This window comes from Passer montanus, unplaced genomic scaffold (genome assembly GCF_014805655.1).
Source record: "Passer montanus isolate IOZ18808 unplaced genomic scaffold, ASM1480565v1 scaffold132, whole genome shotgun sequence".
NCBI classification, from domain to species: Eukaryota; Metazoa; Chordata; class Aves; order Passeriformes; family Passeridae; genus Passer; species Passer montanus.
In genome coordinates, this window is record NW_024360055.1 from 53,818 (window position 1) to 74,161 (window position 20,344).

At 51.3% G+C, this 20,344-nt stretch overlaps 1 protein-coding gene across 2 annotated transcripts; it reads right to left on the minus strand.

Annotated features, from left to right (window-relative positions):
- Positions 1–278: 278 nt before the first annotated feature.
- Positions 279–19,669, minus strand: SLC41A1 (solute carrier family 41 member 1). Of its 2 annotated transcripts, none has more exons than XM_039699362.1 (10): positions 18,817–19,669; positions 13,915–14,022; positions 9,406–9,477; positions 8,473–8,617; positions 8,233–8,379; positions 7,446–7,593; positions 7,292–7,371; positions 5,521–5,655; positions 3,982–4,130; positions 279–2,682 (listed from the first exon to the last, which is right to left on the minus strand). In XM_039699362.1, the coding sequence occupies exons 1-10, from the start codon at positions 19,114–19,116 to the stop codon at positions 2,497–2,499; spliced, it is 1,470 nt and encodes a 489-aa protein (XP_039555296.1). In that variant the 5' UTR covers positions 19,117–19,669; the 3' UTR covers positions 279–2,496. The 2 variants fall into 2 exon arrangements, with proteins under 2 accessions (XP_039555296.1, XP_039555295.1); XM_039699361.1 differs by having other exon boundaries at positions 18,748–19,669.
- Between the last annotated feature and the right edge of the window lie 675 nt (positions 19,670–20,344).

Genomic DNA, 20,344 nt, shown 5'->3' on the forward strand with positions numbered 1-20,344 from the left:
AGAAGGGGCAGAATCCTTTTTTCCCCATGAAATCAGCAGGAACAGGCAGAGGCCACGTGGCAGGAGGGCCTGGATCCTGAACCAACACCTGGATTCCTGCTGGGAGTCCCCAGGAGCTGCCAGGACCTGACCAAGGGCACCTGGCACTCACACTAATCCCAGCTTGCTTCATGCCCAGCAGTTTATTTGATTTTCGTAACTCTCCTATCAAAAGGGAGCTCAAATAAGCCTCAAAACTTGAAAGGGGCTTCAACCTGATGGAAAAAAACCCACCAGAGTCCACATAAATAAATGTCATCTTTATTTAACCAAATATAATTTATCCATTAGGTCGACATCTGTCAGTTATAGGAACTATAAATAATTAAGACAGTCTTTTTCCTTTGATAAAAGAGTAAACCAGGATTTTCATCTGCAGGCAGCTGTAGAGCAGGCATGCATTGGAGTGCAACCAGTGGGAAGAGGCTTGTTTCTGGTTTTTTTCCATCAATATTCCTCCGTTTTAAATTAAATTCTTCCCTGACCATTCCCCAAGCACACCTCTGACCATATTTAATGTACAGACCCCACCACCCCCAACCACGAGGGGCAGATTCCTCCCCCAGGGAATCTTTTCCTGGGGGATAACTGGTGATGTGACAGCAGAAAGGCCAGCAGAGCTTTTCTTTATATCCACAAAAGCTGTAGTGTTAATGGAAGGAAATCTTGCATTTCATCCTTAGCATCAGGCAGAGAAATCAGGTGAGCAGCTGAGAATATTCCAGAAAATATTCCAGAAAATATTCCAGAAAATATCCAGGATTCCCTGGGCTGAGAGCTCAGCACAGCAGGGACAGGCTGGGTTTTGTGGTTGGGTTTTTCCCTTTGAGCACAGCTTTGGCCAAAGGAGAGCTGAGAAATGTCACCAGAGGGGACAGAGGAGGCTCAGAGCTGCTCCCACACGGGACACGGAGCACAGGAGGAGGGGGACTCAGCCTGATGCTGGATTAGCAAGGGGAAAAAGGGGGAAATCACCTCAAAACCACACCACCTGCTCTTCTGAGGAGCAGCCAGCCCTGCCTCCTGCTCACCTCCAGCAGCAGGGAAGGGTTTGCAGAGCTGCAGAGAGGGCAGGAGCAGCCAGGAGCCCTGGATTTGCAGAATTCCATCCTGACCCTCCTTCCCAGCAGCATCATCTGCAGCCAGGCCCAGCTCTGCTCCCAGCTCCTGGCCTGGCACAGCGAGCCTGGACTAACTTTGGTCTCGGTTTGCCCCTCTGGGTGCACCAGCCGTGGGTGTTCTGCCCCCCCAGCACGGCCTAAGGGGAAGAGCAGGAATTCCCTGAGGGGAGCAGCACAAAAAGCAGGAGGGGAAGCAGCAGAGCAGGGAACCCTGCACTCCCAGGGCCTCCCAGCTGGGCTGAGCCCCAGCCCCAGATTTTACACACGGCCAGGAGGTTCCTGCTCCTGCTCCAGAGCCAGGCCTCCTGTGATCCTGCATTTCTGCTTTCCAGCCAGCAGAGAAATCCCAAGGACGTCCTTCTCTAACAGACACCAGGAGCAAAATGCTCCTGCCCCACTGGGAGCACCCCAGGCTCGGCTGGGGCAGCTGCTGGGTGGCTTTTCCTGCCTGCAAGGGGCCCCTCAGCAGCCAGAAGGAAAGCTGGGCACAAAACCCGGGGGCTGTCTGTCCATCCAGCCCTCTGGAACGCCAGCTGCACCGAGCAGAGCCAGGGAAATGGAGCAGCACCAGGAGGGCTCAGCAGGGCCTGCAGACGTCTCTGGGATGGTGATGGTGATGATGGTGATGATGATGATGGCTGGGGAGAGCTCCCAGCCCCTCTGGGCCAGGCTCAGAGCAGCTGAGCCGGGCTCACCAAGGCAGAGCCTTGCAGCCTGGGGTGGGTGGCAAAAGGGAGCCGAGGTGGCAGCAGAGCCCAGGATGGGATTGGGGTCCCAAATGAGCTCACCCGCGTTCCTGGGGTGAACACGGGAGCCTTCCTCACCATCCTCCTCACCCCCCTCACAGACACACCCCATTTTTGGGTGTGGGCCCAGGCTGGAGCTTCAGAGAGCCAAGGCAGGGGCACGCTGTGCCCTGAGCTGGGCTGGAAGGGGCCAGCTCAGCTGAACAAGCCTGAGCTCCTCCTGCAGGGTTTAAAACGCTTATGAAGCGAAAAAAGCAGCACTTCAACCTGGAGGGAGGGGCAGGGGGGGCTCCCTGCAGGATCTGACTGAGCAGGAACTTCTCTGGAACCTTGGTTCACACATAACTGCTACGAAAATTGCACTTAGTGATTGTCTCGTTACACTTTTTCTTGGTTTGTTTGTCCTTCCCAAAACTAGGTAGATTCTTCTGTACAAACTCGGCTTGAAATATAAACCAGGTAAAATTCCCATTGAAAATAATGAGAATCCAGTATCAAAGGTGAAATCTTCCAGGGGGGCGGCAGGAGGGGGAAGCAAAGAAACAACAAATGGAAGGAGGAGAGCTGTGGGAAGGGAGGAGCAGGGAGATTTAATCCCCAACGTCGGAGTCCCGGTCACCGATGAGCCAGAGCACGTGGAAGCTGAGGGCCAGCAGCCCTGTCCCAATCAGGTCCCCCAGGGCTGTCAGGTAGGGGATGGAGAAGTTGTCGGGGTCCAGGTGCCTGCCCCACATCCAGTGCACCATCCAGTCAGCGATGTAGAGCAGGATCAGCACCTGCAAGAGCCACGGCAGCACAGCCTGAGCCCTGCAGCCCCACAGCAGCACAGGCACCCCTGGGGAACGACAACCCCGTGGGCACAACAGCCTCACAGCAGCACAGGCACCCCTGGGGAACAACAACCCCGTGGGCACAACAGCCCCACAGCAGCACAGGCACCCCTGGGGAACAACAACCCCGTGGGCACAACAGCCCCACAGCACTCTGCCAGCCCCAGGGAGCACAACCACCCCAGGGACACAACAACCCCATGGGCACAACAGCCCCACAGCAGCTCTGCCAGCCCCAGGGAGCACAGCCCCAGGGGAACAACAACCCCCTGGGAATAACAACCCCACAGCAGCTCTGCCTGGCCCAAGGAGCACAGCCCCAGGGGCATAACAACCCCACAGCCACAATAACCTCATGGGCACAACAACCCCCTGGGAACAACAACCCCACAGGCACAGCCCCATGGGCACAACAACCCCAGGGGAAAAACAACTCTACAGGAACAACAGTCCCACGGGAACAATAACTCCAGGGGAACAACAACTCCATGGGAACAACAACCCCACAGCCACAATAACTCCAGGGGAACAAACACCCCACGAGCACAACCATCCCATGGGCACAAACATCCCACAGGAACAACAACCCCATGGGAACAACCATCCCAGGGGAACAACCCCACAGACACAACAGCCCCATGGGACCAACAACACCATGGGAGCAACCACCTCATGGCCAAAACAACCCCACGGGCACAACAACCCTACAGGAACAACCACCCTCTGGGAACAACCATCCCACGGGCACAACAGCCCCACAGACAGAACAACCCCACAGCCACAATAACGCCATGGGCACAAGCACCCCACGGACCACAACAACCCCGTGGGCACAACAGAATCTGCAGTGGATGCTCTCCAGCCTTTGGTTTTGGGTGTCCCTCAGCGCCCTGTGGGCTCCCCCAGCTCCAGGCTGTGCCAGGGCAAAGGGCAGCACAGGGCACACATTCCCTGCAAAATTCCACATCCTCCTTCCATCACCAGTCCTTTTCAAATTGCCAGATCACCCCCAGGACAGAAATACTTTGGCTATCATAAGGACTCAGAAGAGACAAAAGGCAGATTGTAAACTCCCCAAGAATGGCAGGATGGAAGAATTGTGAGCACAGGTGTCCACAAGGAGATGCTGAGGGATGCCTGTGCCCATCTCTGGGCAGGGACAGGATCTCTGCCTCTGAGCAGTCCCCAGTGCAGGTGCCACCCGTGTCCCCTGAGCCAGCCAGCCCCCCGGGGGTCCCAGCTCACCTGGAGCAGCGCTGCAGTCATGTAGAACACGATGAAGATGAGGGTGAGCGTGGTGTGTCCCCCCTGCATGGAGTGGATGGTGTAGAGGAACACCAGGTGCCCGGGCACCACCAGCAGGAAGAGCACGCGGGCAGAGCGCGAGTTCACGTCTGCAAAGGGGACAGCAGGCCTGGCTCACACCCTGCAGTGCCCAGAACCAGCTGGGCAGGGCTTGGGAGCAAGCTGGGCTAGGGGAAGGTGCCCTGCCCATGGCAGGGGGGGCACTGGGTGAGACTGAAGGTCCCCTCCCACCCAAACCTCTCTGTGACTCCACGACCCAAGGCTGGCAGGGGTTTTGGGGGGTCTGTGCAGGGCCAGGAGCTGCACTGGATGATCCTGTGGGTCCCTTCTGAAATGGGGGGTTAGAAATTTAACTCCAATTTTGGATTTTTTGTTTAGTCTTTTAACTTGTGTACTCACCTACAGAGTGAGAACAAAGAAGACTCAAAACTACTCAGAAAACAATACCAAAGAGAGATAAAAAGAGGCCCCCACTAACCTCGAGACTAAACCAAACAAAAACTAAATCTGAACTATAAACACCACATTACAACTATGTGACTAAAAAACTGCACAGGCCCATAAAATTAATAAACCAGTTTAATGCATATGCATAAGTCTTTTATGCAACAGGCTAGAAGATAAAGTACACTCAAGAATTTTCAGAAGAGCACATGTCCTTAAGGAGCATGTGTCCGGCATTGAAATAAGTCACACCAACTTTACAACTTTTACAAGTTGTGGAGGTTTTTTCCCACTGTCCTAGACTGCAAAGCAATGCGTGTGTTCCATCCCCATCTGTCAGAGGTGGGCATTTATCTTCTGCTCATTGGGCAGTTTGCTTTATATCCTCCCTCCAGGAGATCTCTGCTGTTAAGCTTTTTGTTGATGTTTGTACTATTACATTTGTATTTTTTTTAGTTTTCCTAATAACTGTTATTCCTGCTCCCATATCATTACCTGAGAGCCCCCCTTAATTTAAAAATCACAACAATTCAGAGGGAGGGGGTTTGCATTTTCAATTTCAGGGGAGGCTCCTGCCTCCCTCAGCAGAACCTGGCTGTTCAACCAAGGCACCCCAGGTTCACTTTCTGGATTTTGGGCTGTTCCTCTTCTGACTCTGGCAGGGTTTTGTTTTCTTTTTTTGCACTATTGCATTTGTATTTTAATTTTCCCACTAAAGAACTCTTATTCCTTCTCCCATACCTTTTCCTGAGAGCCCCTTAATTTCAAATTTATAACAATTCAGAGGGAGGGGGTTTACATTTCCCATTTCAGGAGGGTCTCCTGCCTCCCTCAGCACAACCTGTCTGTTCCAACCCATCCATCCACAAACCCCCTTCCAGCTCAGGACACCCCACACCCCCAGCAGAGCCCTGGATGGGGCAGGGACGCCCCAGCCTGACCCCGAGCAGGGCTGGGCCCCCTTTGCCGTGCCAAGGCTGCAGCCCCCGGCCCAGGGAGCCCAGCTGGCAGCAAGCCCTGCCCCGAGGGCTGTACCTGAGCTGAAGAAGGTGCTGCAGGGGCTGGGGCACTTGCGAGGGGCTGTCCCAGGGCTGTCTCCTGGCTCCCCGCTCATGTGCAGGTAGGTGGAGATGCGGCTGGCCTGCACGGCCACCAGGTTGCCACCCACACCTGTGGAAGAGGATTTGCAGCAGCTGCTGTGAGCCAGACAAGTTTGAGAAGAGGGTCTGGGAGAGTTTCCCACCAAGGTTGTTGGCATAGAAATCAAGAAAGAAAGAATAAGAGAAAAGAAGGGGAAAGAAGAAGGGGGAGGAAAAAGAATAAGAGAAAAGAAGAAGTGGGGGGAAAAGAAGGAGGGGAGAAAAAGAAGGAAGGGAGAAAAAGAATAAGAGAAAAGAAGGGGGGAAAGAAGGGGGAGGAAAAAGAAGGGGGAGGAAAAAGAAGGGGAAGGAAAAAGAATAAGAGAAAAGAAGGAGGGGAGAAAAAGAAGGAGGGGGGGAAAAGAAGAAGGGGGGAAAAGAAGAAGGGGGGAAAAGAAGAAAGGGGGGGAAAAAAGAAGAAGGGGGGGAAAAAAGAAGAAGGGGGGGGGAAAGAAGAAAGATGGGGGGAAAAAGAAGAAAGGGGGGGGAAAGAAACCTGCAACTGCCTATTCCAATGAGCACTTTATTTATCCTTCCTGACCAGTGAGTAAAGTGTAAATGTAGGAGTTTTGTAAGAATGTATAAAAAGCATGCATGTTAGAATAGATCTGGGTTTGAAGCCTTCTGAGAATGGAGTGTTGCTTTGTATTGTGACCGTGTCAAGTCCAACACGCAGCTGCAGGGCACAAACAGCACCAGGGGATGGCCCAGACACCTCCAGGAGCTGCTCCCAGCAGGTCTGCAAGTGCCAGGTGCTGGAGTTCTGTAGGACAGCCTGGTTCTGACCCCAGTTCTACTTCTGCAGGATGTGAGGAGCTGGGACAAAGCTGTGGCTTTTCCCTTCAGGCCCCTGAGTAAAACTGAAGCAATTCTGTTACTGCAGCTCAGGGTGGAAGAAAAATGATGAGTCAGGCACCAAAGCACACACAGGAAGTTCAAAACTATTATTTTTCACATGAAACTGTGAAAGCCACCAGCACAGGATGCACTGGCTGAGAATTAACTCCACCTACTGCAAAAAAAAAAAAAAAAATTAAAATGATCTTTCCTGGTTCTTCAGGCAAAAAGGAAGTGAAAACTTTACACCAGAACCAGTCAGATTTCCTGACTCCAAGGCACAAATACAAATCTTTGTGCTGCCAGGTGCCACAAGACAAATGTTTTAGAAGATGGGGGTGTTCCACCAGACAGGAGGAATGAGGAAATGAAGAAGTCCACGGAAATGTGGATTTTTAGGGAATAGCCTCCCAGGCCTGTCACCTGAAAAAGTGGCATATCTGTGTGCCCCAAAAGAGAATTACTGCCCTGAAATCCCAGATAATCCCAGTTTGTCAAGAACAAAGGGTGACAGGGTGGCACAGGGGCAGCCAGACCTGTGTGTCCCAAAAGAGAATGACTGTCCTGAAATCCCAGACAATCCCAGTTTGCCAAGAGCAAGGAGTGGGGCTCTTGGGTGGGGCAAAGGGTGGCACTGGAGCAGCCAGACCTGTGTGCCTATGGTTCCCCAAAAGAGAATTACTGCCCTGAAATCCCAGATAATCCCAGTTTGCCAAGAGCAAAGGGTGACAGGGTGGCACAGGGTGTACCCCAGAGGAGAACGAGTGTCCTGAAGTCCCAGACAACCCCAGTGTGCCACGAGCTGCAGCCCAGGGCAGGGCAGGACTCACCATTGATGACTGGGGTGAACACTGCCATCCCAGCAAAGTTGGGGTCCGACACCGTCCTGTCCAAAATGAGCCCCCCGACGCTGCAGGGGAAGAGGGGAGGTCAGTGCTGGGACAACCCTGGGGGCTCTGGGGACAGGGCCAGGGCCAGGCCCACCTGCTGATGGCCATGGCGATGATGACAGGCTCCCAGCCCGAGTAGAGCACCTCCCTGGTGGCAGAATTCCTCCTGGCAATGATGATCCAGATGGGCAGCAGCGACAGGAAGAAGGCGCACACCAAGGGGTTCACGTAGGCTTTGCTCTCTGGGCAGGGGGGACAAGGAGAAAAAGAAGCAGAAAAATCAAGGCCACATCCCTCAGGAGCTCCAAGAGGAGCAGGGAAAGTGCAGATGTGGTGGTTCTCTGTCACAGCTGCAGCCTGTAAAACACTTGGATGTGTTTTCCAGCAGGTCTCAGGGAGATCTCTGCAATTCCAGCTCTCATCCCCCCTGCCCACTCCTGGGCAGGATCTCCCAGTGCTGCTTCCTTCACCCCTGGATGAACCTGGCTCAGTCCCAGCCCCGTGTCCCCGGGAAGGAAGGAGGAGGAGGAGGAAGGAGGAGGAAACTGGGAGCCTGCAGCTGCAGCCCTGCCCTGAGGATCCCCAGCTGGAGCTGAGAGCTCAGCAGATGGAATCCAAATCTGCCTTCTCGCACTGCTGCAGCCCCAGCCAAGCCCCTGGAAGGGGCCAGCCTCTCCCTGAGCACCTCAGTGGAGAGGAGGAGGAGGACAAGGCAGAGAAAGGCTCCATTCCCTCCCCTAACCTGAACTAAGCCCAACTGAGGGAGCTCCAGAGCAGGAACCCCACAGAGCCCAAGGAAGGAGATTCCAGAGGAAGAGGGTGAAATGAGAGGGAGCCACAGCAAGGCCCAGGCAGACACTGAGCCTTTGGCTGCTCCTCACCCAGCTCCTTGTACAAGCCCCAGCTGATCCCTGAGAGCAGGGCCAGGGTGATGAGGTCCCCCAGGCTGGCAGCGATCGGCGTGGCCACGTTGTCAGGATTGATCCCCATCTTCCTGGAGCCAATGATCACCCCAATCATAATCATGCCTGCAAACAGAAAGAGGCCAAAAAAAAACAGGATTAAGGCAAGGGGAGGTTAATATTTCAGGAGGAGGTGCACAGCAGAGGGCTGGCTCTCACCCAGGACCAGGGAGGCAATGAAGGCAGTGGCCACGCTGCTGGCACACAGCAGCACAGCGTGGTCTATGCTGAAGTGCCCATCTGGGATCCACCCAAACACCACAGCTGCAATCGAGGCCAGGAAGCCAACCACGGTGGCCTGGACCTGGAAATGGAAAGCACAGGGTCACCAAGGCACCAGGACAGTCCCAGGGGTGGGGAGAGCCTGAGCATATCCAGAGGAGGCAACGAGGCTGGAGAGGGGCTGGGAACACAAAAACGATGTGAGGAACCCCTGAGGGAGCTGGGGGTGCTCAGCCTGGAGAAAAGGAGACTCAGGGGTGCCCTCCTCAACCTGCACAGCTCCTGCAAGGTGCCTGTGCTCAGCTGGGGCTGGGCTCTGTCTGCAGGCACTGACACAACCAGAGCACACAGCCTGCAGCTGCACCAAGGGGAATTCAGGGTGGATTCCAGGGAAAAGTTTTTTACAGAAAGGTGACGAAGTTCTGGAATGGCTGCAGGGGAGGGGGTGCAGTCACCACCCCTGGTGTGTTTAACAAAGCCTGGATGTGGCACTGGGGGCCAGGGTGCAGTTGGGGTGTTGGGGCTGGGTTGGACTCGATGATCTTTGAGGTCTCTTCCAAGTGCCCACGGCCAGGTTGGTGCAGCCTGGGATGGTGGAAGGTGTTGCTGTTTCCATGAGAAATGGATGAGCTTTAAGGTCCCTTCCAACCCAAACCATTCCATGACTTTATTCTATGATTCCAAGAGGGAAACCCCACGGAGGGAGATCAGAATCCAGCATGGCAACACCCAGTCCAACCTGCAGGACCACCTCCTCCCCATCAGACACAGAATACTGGCAGCAAACAGCAAATCCCAGGAATTTAAACCTCCCACACTTGTCAGGGCTGGGCTTGCCCAGCTGCCAATATTCCCCTTCCCTCTGCTCACCTGTATCAGAGCCATGTTCCCTGTAATCATCTTCCAGAGCTCTTTGGGTGTATCCATTTGGCCAATATTAGCCTGTAAGAGGAAATCAGACACCATTACAGCCTGGCAGCCCTTCACACCTGTAACAGCCAAATTCCTGCCTGTCAGGAGCAGGAGGGGACCTCACACCCCCAGCTCTTACAGGAGAATAATTCAGCAAAAAAGGGAGTGTGGAGGGGAATCAACACCAACAAAAAATCCAAAAATTCTGGTGCCACCAACCAAAAATCTGATGGGAATGCTGCAAAACCAACGAGATCTCTGCGTGCCCCTGCAGCCACACACTGAGCATTGTCCATCCTGGCTGGGGCCCAGCTGGGTCAGGCTGCCCCAGGCAGGGCTGCAGAGCCCCGGGTCAGCCCCCAGAGCAGCAGCACAGCTGGCAGCAAAGCCTCCTGCTCCTGGGACAAGCTGAGCAAACAAGGCTGGAGCCACCCGGGGACACGGGGAGGAGCGGGCAGCCCTGGCACAGGGGGCACCTGGCACCAGGAGAGGCTGAGCAGGATAAAAAATAACCCAGTAAATATCACTGTGGGGGGCACCAAGCAGGACCAGGAGGTGGGAGTTGCTTTAACTCCTGGTGTAGGATCCTAAATAAGCCAGAGGAATCGCTGCAGGGCATGAACTCTGCTGGCCCTGCCACCTCCAGGGTCTTTATGGGAAGAATGGGTGAGTTTGTACCCAATTTGCATCATTAGCAGCTGATGAACTCAGGAAACAAGGGAGAGGCTCAAACACTGGAGTGGGGAGTGCACGTCGGAGGTGCATTTTAAAGGAATGCATTTTGAATTTTGAAGGAGTTAGAGATGGGACCTCTGGCTTTTTTAGATGATGGGATTTATTTTTCTTATCTTCTACTCCAACAGGAAGAGTGAGTTCAGCTCACATCTTCACTGCATGGCTCAGAAGGTCTCAAGACCTTTAGTTACAAGACCTCTTAAGGATTTATTGACCAATAAAACACTGCCAACAAGGATATTTATGTTTTTGACCCAATCTTTAAATATTTACTCTTATGGACTCATGCTACAGTGTGAGCTTTCTTAGCAAACCATGCTACACACACAAACCTACAGCACTGCATCCCAAACTTCTTCAAACTTGTGCAAAGCAGCACAGCAGCAATTTCCTCCTCTCAGGTGGAAAAGAAAACAAGAAATCCAGAAATCATTGATTAATTAATGCCCCTGATCTCCTTGCTGGATGTGCTTTACTGAGATGCTCCCACCTCTGGAGCAAATCATCCTGGGCACAGAGGAGGAAGGAATGGGGGAAAAAAAACCCCAAAAAGTTGACTGGAGCAGCACATCCAGCACAGGAATTCGAGCTCCATATGAAGCCTGACCTTAAAATTCCAGCCCCATGGCAATTAGGCTGGGATTAGCATAACCTCTCTGTATCCCTTAATCCTTTAACTAATGGGGCAGCTTTGCCTCTTAATTGTGAAAGGAATTTCTGAGGTGCCTTAAGGCAGCACTAATTAGAAACCCAAAGCCTGAGAAAGCTCCAGGCTATGGGGAGAGCTGGGGCACTGGATTTGTGAGATGAAGGAAGGAGTGAAAAATCTGACTCCATGCTCTCAGAAGGCTAATTTATTATTTTATTATACTATATTATATTAAAGAATGCTATACTATTCTATACTAAAGAATACATGAAGGAATGATAAATTTGACTCTGTTTTCAGAAGGCTAATTTATTAACACACTATATTATATTAAATAATACTATACTGAACTATACTAAAGAACACAAAAAAGATATTTACAGAAGATTAAAAATAAAGATAATAATAAAAACTCATGACTCCTTCCAGAGTCTGACACAACTTGGCCCTGACTGGCCAAGGAGTCAAAACAATTAATATGAAACTACTGAAACAGTAATATTTTTATTTAATATTATATAAAGAATATTTAATATTATATTAAATAATATTTTATATTATATTAAATACTATACTGATCTATATTAAGGAATACAAAAAAGATATTTACAGAAGGTTAAAAAGATCCTAATAAAAACTCATGAATCTTTTCAGAGTCTGATACAGCTTGGCCCCAGTTGGTCAATGAGTCAAAACAACTCACATGAAACCAATGAAACCATCACCTGTTGGACACCAGAGTCTGATACAGCTTGGCCCAAATCAGTCAAAACAACTCACATGAAACCATCACCTGTTGGACAAACAATCCCCAAACACAACCTAAAGCAGTAAAACACAGAAAAAGCAATGAAATATTGTTCTCCTTTTCCTCTGAAGCTTCTCAGCTTCTTAGAAGAAAAATCTTAAACAAGGAGATGTTTTGGAAAATACGAATGTAACACTTGGGACCCACCAGGGGAGACCCCCACGGGGTTGTGTCTGTCCCCACACGGGGGTGTGTCTGTCCCCACACGGGGGTGTGTCTGTCCCCACACGGGGGTGTGTCTGTCCCCACACGGGGTTGTGTCTGTCCCCACATGGGTGTGTGTCTGTCCCCACACGGGGGTGTGTCTGTCCCCACCCACATGGGTGTGTCTGTCCCCACACGGGGTTGTGTCGGTCCCCACCCGGAGGGGTGTGTCTGTCCTCACACGGGGGTGTGTCTGAATATTATATTAAATAATATTTAATATTATATTAAAGAATGCTATACTGATCTATATTAAGGAATACAAAAAAGATATTTACAGAAGGTTAAAAAGATCCTAATAAAAACTCATGAATCTTTCCAGAGTCTGATACAGCTTGGCCCAAATCAGTCAAAACAACTCACATGAAACCATCACCTGTTGGACAAACAATCCCCAAACACACCCTAAAGCAGTAAAACACAGAAAAAGCAATGAAATATTGTTCTCCTTTTTCTCTGAACCTTCTCAGCTTCTTAGAAGAAAAATCTTAAACAAGGAGATGTTTTGGAAAATACGAATGTAACACTTGGGACCCACCAGTCTGTCCCCACATGGTTGTGTGTCTGTCCCCACACGGGGGTGTGTCTGTCCCCACACGGGGGTGTGTCTGTCCCCACACACATGGGGGACCAGAGATGCCCCTGTGCCACCAGGAGCAGGCACGGGGAGGCTCCTGGATGGTCCAGCAGCCTCACTGCCCCCTGGTTCCATGATTTGAAGGAGGGGAGGCAGAGGCCAAAGCCTCCGGGGTCAGCCTGGGGACAGCAGCAGGACAGGACCCTGTGCTGGTGTCCCCCTGCAGCCACCAGGGCAGAAGGGGCAAAGTTCTGCATTCCTGACCTGCCACAGCCTGGCTCCTGTGCCAAGCTGCCCCTGCCAGCCCCAGCAGGGACACACGAGTGCCAGCAGTGCCCCTGTGCCAGGCACTGCCCCCGAGCAGCCAGGGCCAGGAGGGACAAGGCCCCCGTGGCCAGGACAGCAAGGATGCAAGGATCCCAACCATGGGGAGGGAGCCAAACAAAGGGAATTGTTTGTTTGTTTGATTGTTTCTCAGAGAGAAGGGGGGAACAAAGCTCAGCCTCTGTCCCTGCAGGCTGGCCCAGCAGCTCTGTCCCCCAGGGCCTGGGGAGGAGACAACAAAGGGAATTGTTTGATTGTTTCCCAGAGAGAAGGGGGGAACAAAGCTCAGCCTCTGTCCCTGCAGGCTGGCCCAGCAGCTCTGTCCCCCAGGGCCTGGGGAGGAGAGGAGAGGGACAGGAGAGGGACAGGGGAGGGACAGGAGAGGGACAGGAGCTGCCAGAGATGCAGAGAGAACCCTGAGCAGCCCTGCTGTGCCTTCTGCAGCAAGGGCAGGGCTCAGGGGAAGGGAATAAGCCCAGCAGAATCTGGCTGTGGGATTTGTCTCCTTGGCAGCCTCACAGCAATAATTGTCATGACTGGATACTGGCCACTCCTTGTGGCACTGGCACACCCACCAAACGGGGCACAAAGGGTTTGTCTGGGCTACAACTGGTTAAACTCATGGTGCTGGAGCCTGCTGACTTGGCTAAAGCAACCAGAACTCATTTTTGGTTGCTCTACAGGCATATCTGCATGGCAAAAGCAAGTAAATAAAACTAACAAGTGCTAGTAGATCATTTGATTCAAGCCCACATTTGATTCAACTCTGTATTTAATTAAATCCTGTATTTGATTCAGCCCCACATCTGATTCCACCCCATGGCCAGAGTGAATTCCAGCAGGACGAGCACCCAGCTGTGAGCTGCATCCCCTGCCAGCTCCCCTCTGCTCCCAGCTGTGCCCAGGCCCCCTCCTGCCAGCCTGCCCTGGTGACACTCCTGTGCCCAGTTCCTGCTGGAACAGCTGGATGATCCAGCTGCCAGCCCCAAAGCTCCAGGACCATTAACCCTTCAAACCCCATCAGCCAGCAGGGTGTAAAACCTGCCCAGCAGCTGAGCCCCAGGCTCTGGTGTCACTCCCAGGGGGACATTTGGGAATTTTACCCCCCTAAACACACACAGCCCCTCCCAAAGCAGGTGCCCTGTCCCTCCCCAGCTCCTGGGCACTCACAGCTGTGGACAGGCGGGATGCCAGGGTCATCTCCAGGTTCCCCTTCAGCCCCAGCAGAGCAGGAACCAAGATGAACACCTCGGTGACGTGCTTGAAGACATCCCAGTGCTGCAAGATTAAAACACATCCAGTAAAACCAGCAAATCTCACCAAAACACATTCAGTGAAACCAGCACATCTCACTAAATCATATTCAATAAAAACAGCAAATCTCACCAAACTACATCCAATAATAAAACAAATAAATCTTAAAGCACATTCAATAAAACCAGCAAATCTCACCAAGCACAACCAATAAAACCAGCACATCTCAGCTGGGTGATGCCAGCCTTTGCTCTGGGCCCAGTGCCACCCCCTCACTGTCACCTCTGGCACCTGGCACTGCCCTCCCTGCTGCCACACTGGGAATTCTGCAGTGGGAATCTTGCACTTGTGACATTTGCAGCAGTGACCACAGGCTGAGAAAACAGCCCTGAGCCAGCAACTTTCAGTGAAAAATCCCCCAGAGAGTCCCCAGTGACAAAATGTTTACACACCCAGAGGCCAAAACAGGGAAAGATGGAGAGGCTTTGCCCAATACTTGCAGTTTTTGGCAGATTTGAGTGCTGGAGTTTAGTCAGCCGAGAGCTTTTGCTGTGTCTTGCAAATATATATATATATATATATAAAAATTGTGTATATATATTTAAACTGTATATAGATAAAATTGTATATATATATATAAATTATGTGTGTGTATATAGATATAGAAATTGTATATATAAAATTGTATCTATATAATAGAATTATATACATTATGAAATTAGATCTATTCTATATATTATTATAATAATATATTATATAGTATAATAGTATTATATATATTTGCAAGACACAGCAAAGGCTCTCAGCAATAAAATAATAATAATAATAATAATAATAATGATAATAATAATAATAAAATGATAATGATAATAATGATAATAATGATAATGATAATAATGATAATAATGATAATAATGATAATGATAATGATAATGATAATAATAATAATAATAATAATAATAATAATAATAATAATAATAATAATTTTTGATCCAAACCCCAGCCCACTGAGGCCACCTTTCCCTTCTACCTCTGTTAACTGAGGCATTTCCTAACTCCTTCCTAACTCCTCTGCCTCTCCAGCTGCCCTGGGGAGAGGACAGAGGCAGACACAGTTATTTAGGAAAAAAACCAAAGAGCAATTGCAGGGTAAGCAGCCTTACAGGGGAGCAGTGAGAACACAAAACCACTCCAAACCCCCTCAGAGGCACATTTACAAACACCCCTGGGAGCCACCCAAACCTCACTGCCCTGCCTTTATTGCCAAAATCTCTCCTGCTCCCCACACCTCTGTGTGCCTGGAGCACACAGAGCACAGGGATGGCAGCTGGGGACGTGCTGGATGTCCCTCTGCACCTCCTGCCTGCAAGTGTCACCTGTGCAAATATATATATATATCTAGTCCAATATATATAATATATTATCTAATATATGTGTAATATATATAATATATATTGTCTAATATAATATATGTCTAACATATATAACAGATGTAGTCTAATAGATATAATATATAGTATAATATATGTATATATAATATATATTGTCTAATATATATTATATATATAGCCTAATAGATATATTATATTACATGTCTAATGTAATATATGTCTAATATATAATATATATAATCTAATATATATAATTTATTATATGTCTAATATAATACACAGTCTAATATTATATGACATATGTCTAATATACTACATATAGTCTAATATATAATATATGTATATTATATCTATAGTCTAATATACATATTATATAATATATGTCTAATATATGCCCAAGATTTATAAGCTATATAGCCTAATATATATAATATATTATATGTCTAATATTATATATATAATATATAGTCTAATATATATAATATAATACATGTCTAAGAGGGATGGCAGCTGGGGACGTGCTGGATGTCCCTCTGCACTTCCTGCCTGCAAGTGTCACCTGCAAATGTCACCTGTGCAAATATATATATATATATCTAGTCCAATATATATAATATAATACATGTCTAAGATATATTATACATACAGGCTAATATATATTATATATTCTACAATATATGTCTAATATATGTCTAATATATATAATATATATGAAGTCTAATATATATAATATTAGCTCTAGGAGAGGGCTGCTCCTGGAGAAAGGCAGAAAAGGCATCTTTGGGGAAGGAAAAAAGGAGATTTCCTGCAAGGAGCAGGACCTGGGGGGTCCTGGCAGCTTTCTGCATTGATATGTATATATATAATATATATTGTCTAATATATATTATATATATAGCCTAATAGATATAATATATTATATTACATGTCTAATGTAATATATGTCTAATATATAATATATATAATCTAATATATATAATTTATTATATGTCTAATATAATACACAGTCTAATATTATATGACATATGTCTAATATATATAATATATATGAAGTCTAATATATATAATATTAGCTCTAGGAGAGGGCTGCTCCTGGAGAAAGGCAGAAAAGGCATCTTTGGGGAAGGAAAAAAGGAGATTTCCTGCAAGGAGCAGGACCTGGGGGGTCCTGGCAGCTTTCTGCATTGAAATGTTACAAAGCACTGGGAGCCTGTGGGGCTGCAGGGAACAAAGCTCCTGTGGAGAGGAGTGACCACAGCGTGGGTCCATGGGGACACACAGAGCCAGGCTGCTGGGGAAGGCAGGGAAAAGAAAAACCAAACTAAAAATGGTCCAAAAAATTAAATAAAAACTAGAAAAGGCCAAAAAAAAACCCCTAAAAAAGGCCAAAGCACCCCTCCAAAAACCTAAAAAAAGGCCAAAAAATCCCACAAAATCTAAAACAGGCCAAAACCTCCTCCAAGAAAAACTAGAAAAGGCAAAAAATAACTAAAAAATAAAAAAAACTAAAAAAGGCAAAAAAACTCCAAAAAAAAAGCCAAAACAAAAACCCCGCCAAAACTTTAAAAAGGCAAAAAAACTCTAAGAAAGGCAAAAAAACCCCCTAAAACAGGCAAAAAATCCCTCAAAAAATGGAAAAAAAATACAAAACGGAAAAAGGCAAAGAAAATCCCCCACCAAAACCTAGAAAAGAAAAAAAAAAAAAAAAACCACAACAACCAAAGCCCCCCAAAAAAACCAAACTAAAAAAGGCCAAAGGAAAAAAAAAAAAGAGGGGGGGAAAAAAAGAGGGAAAGAAGAGGAAATAAGAATTTAAGGTCAGGCCATGGAGGCGTTACAGCCCCTGTAACAGCCCTTCTGAGAAGCACAGAAATACAGAAATAAACTGGTTTTAGGGAGGCCAGCACAGCAGGACGTGCCAGGAGCCCACGCAGCGCTGAGGGCTGAGCTGGACCTGGCCCTGCTGCAGGTTCTGGAAGAATCCTCCCTTTCGGTTTGATCCCAAGGCTGGAGGGAGCTGCAGCTGCTGGCAGCACAGCCTGAGCTGCTGTGGGACGCAGGAATTACAAAGTTTTTCTTCCTAAAGGCCACAGGAATCAGGGCAGGAGATGAGGGCTGAGCCCTGCCTGGCCACAAGGGCTCTCTGCCTGCTCCAGGAAAAACTTCAGCTTGGGCTCAAATCACTTCGGGGAACTTCCAGAAGAGCCAGGCAGGGACCTTGTGAGGGGAAAACATGCCTGAAACATTCTGATTTTTCAGAAAACGATTCCAGTAAAGCTGTCCCGGATTAATTTCCCCCGTCCAGCCTTTCCTGTCTGGAGTCACCTCCCAGCCGTCCGGGCAGGTCCCACCAGGAGAGGCCACGGGGATGGGCAGAGCTCACGGGCACGCAGGGAAACTGCTGCTCGGGCAGGACAGCACGAGGAGGGGCTGCTGGCCACCCGCAAACCCCAAAAAAGCCCCTCTGCCTTCCTGGCACCCGGCTGCTCCAGCTGCCAGCGCTGACACCGGAGCCTCTCCCTGCCCACAGCACCGGGCCTTGTTTACCCAGCCCAGCACACCCAGCAGCTCCAAGCCGAGAATTTTTTGGTTGCCCACAGCTCCCAAATGGCCATGTCCCTGTGTCCCCATCCCAAATCTATGGACGAGGCCAGTTTTGTGCCTCAGGGTGGGAGGCTGTGCCCAGCCCGGCCTTCAGGGCGCAGGAGAAGCTGCCAGGCACGCCGGGTGGGAGCAGCACAGGAGCCCCAGCCTGCAAAGGCGGCGTTCCCTCATGGAAACACAACCAGGCTGGCACATTCCCACAGGGAACACCTTGGTTTCCATCCAGGGGCAACTGCCAGCTCCCTGCTGGCCTTTCCTCCACAGCCCTGCCAGGGGAACACTGCTGTCATCCCCGGGAGCCCCAGGGCACAGGGAAGAGGTGCAGGAAGCTCTGGAATGAGCCACACGGAGAGAAAACATCAACCTGGCTGGCAGGAGCCTGGGACAGCACTGCGAGCACCTGAGGTGGGCAAGGGACATGAGGAGCCAGTCCCCAGGGCCGGGGTGTCACCAGGCAGCAGCAGGGATGGGATTTGTCCCCCTGTGCTCTCAGGCTGCACCTTCTTCTCTGAGCCAGTGCCCTCTCCTTCCTTCATTCCTGACACCTCTAGGAGGTGTAAGCTTTGTAAATTAGGCTCAGAATTTAAATTAACTGAGCTTAATTTACAAAGCCAGGGCTGGGACAAGGCGCTGCAGGGCTCCCCATCTCCCCCTCCCCACCCAGCACACCAAGTGAAAACTGTTTCCCCCCCTGAAGCATCCATGACTGCAGCCAGCCGTGCTGTGCAGCGTGCCAGGGGAGCAGCAGCCCTACCTGCACGATGTCCAGCACCATGCCAGCAGCGACCGTGCCAAAGCCTGCCAGCAGGAAGGGGAACAGCACCTGCAGCCCGATGGAAAACGAGGTCTCCTTGAGGGGCGAGGGGGGCTCGGGCCCCCGGTCCGTGCTGGTGTCATCGCTCTCGTTGCTCTGGCTGCCGTTTTCCAGCAGGGCATCCTCCTCCCTCACCCCCTTGGCGTTGGCACGGGACTCCAGCACCACCACTTCCACCCCGGTGCCGTCGGGCCGCAGGAAATCCGCGGGCTGCCCGCAGCCCGGGCTGCCCAGGCAGTCCCCGGGCACCACGGGCAGCACGGCCCCGTTGGCCTGGGGGCTCTCCTTGTGCTCCAGCGTGGAAGTCATGCTGCAGGACACGCTCCTCTGACCCTTGGCTCGGTGGGCCTACAGCCAGCAGCTGCTCCAGGAGGGATCTTCTGCCAGCAGCTTATCCACACGGCCTTCCCAGCATCCAGGGGTGAGCTGTGCCAGCCCTGCTCGCCCGCCCGGGAGTGCAGAGCCTGCTCCTGCAGCAGAGATCCCCATCCAGCAGCGCCGGGGACAGGGACAGGGGCACGGGGGGCACGGCAGGAGCTGGGCAGGGCAGCGGTTCCGGTGGCTCTGCTCCTCTCCAGCGCCGGGTGCTGCGGCAGCCGCCCCGGCAGGATCCCAGCTCTGCTCCCGAGAGCTCTCAGCGCATCTTCTCCCAGTGTTCTTCCAGCAGATGGGATGGGGCAGAGGGAAAACCAGATGAAGTGAGGGAAAACCAGATGAACTGAAGGGCGCAGAAGCTTAAAGGAGCACTGAAGGAGAGCACTGGCTTTTAGACATGATCCCACTCAGGCTCTTCTGGCTGCCAGGGCTTTGCCACTTCCTCCAGCGGCACCGTCCCTCTGCAGAACCCCAGGCTGAAGGCTCCTGCGGGCTTTCCGCCAAAACAGCCAGCGATTCCAGCAGGCTCGAGTGTCAGTGCCGCCCTCCTCCTCCTCCCCAGCAGAATTTCTCCCCCGGCAGCACGAGGCGAGCGCGGTTCTTACTCGCAGTAACAGCAGCTCGCACCGAAGGTTACTCACGGCGCTGGGCAGGCTGCCGGCTGGGGGCTGGCATTTGGACAGCCTGGCATCCGACGTGGCTTTCCAAGAACTCGCCCGTCACCTGAAACACACGGGAGGAAAGCCGATATTCCGGGGGGTGCCGCGGCAGCCCGCATCAGCGGCTCGGTCCGTTTCCTCTCCCCCGGCTGCTCTCCCGCACCGCCAGCGGCTGAGCCGGGGGCTGGAGTGGCACAGCCGCCCCCGGGAAGGGGCACCCGGGAGGGACCCGCAGGGCGATCCCCGCGGCCGGGGCTCCTCCCGCCTCCCGCTGCCGCAGAGCCGCCAGCTCCGGAGCGGATCCCCGCGGGGATGCGCGCAGCGGAGCGCAGCGGGGCTGCCGCCCGGCCGGTGCCCACGGTACCGCCGGCCGTGTCCCCGCGGAGCCGCTGCCGTGCCGCGCGGTGCGGTACCGTGTCCCCGCGGTGCCGGTTCCTCCCGGTGCCGCTCGCTCCGCTCCCGCTGCGCACCCGCGGCTCCCCCGCCGCCCCGCGCTCTGCCCC

Excerpts from the sequence above, each read along its gene's own strand:
- SLC41A1 (XM_039699361.1), bottom strand. The coding sequence starts at position 19,116 with ATGACTTCCACGCTGGAGCACAAGGAGAGCCCCCAGGCCAACGGGGCC. Across the intron at positions 8,618-9,405 it reads GGAACATGGCTCTGATACAG|GTCCAGGCCACCGTGGTTGG; the intron begins GTGAGCAGAGGG and ends TTCCATTTCCAG. Across the intron at positions 4,131-5,520 it reads CAGCACCTTCTTCAGCTCAG|ACGTGAACTCGCGCTCTGCC; the intron begins GTACAGCCCTCG and ends TCCCCTTTGCAG.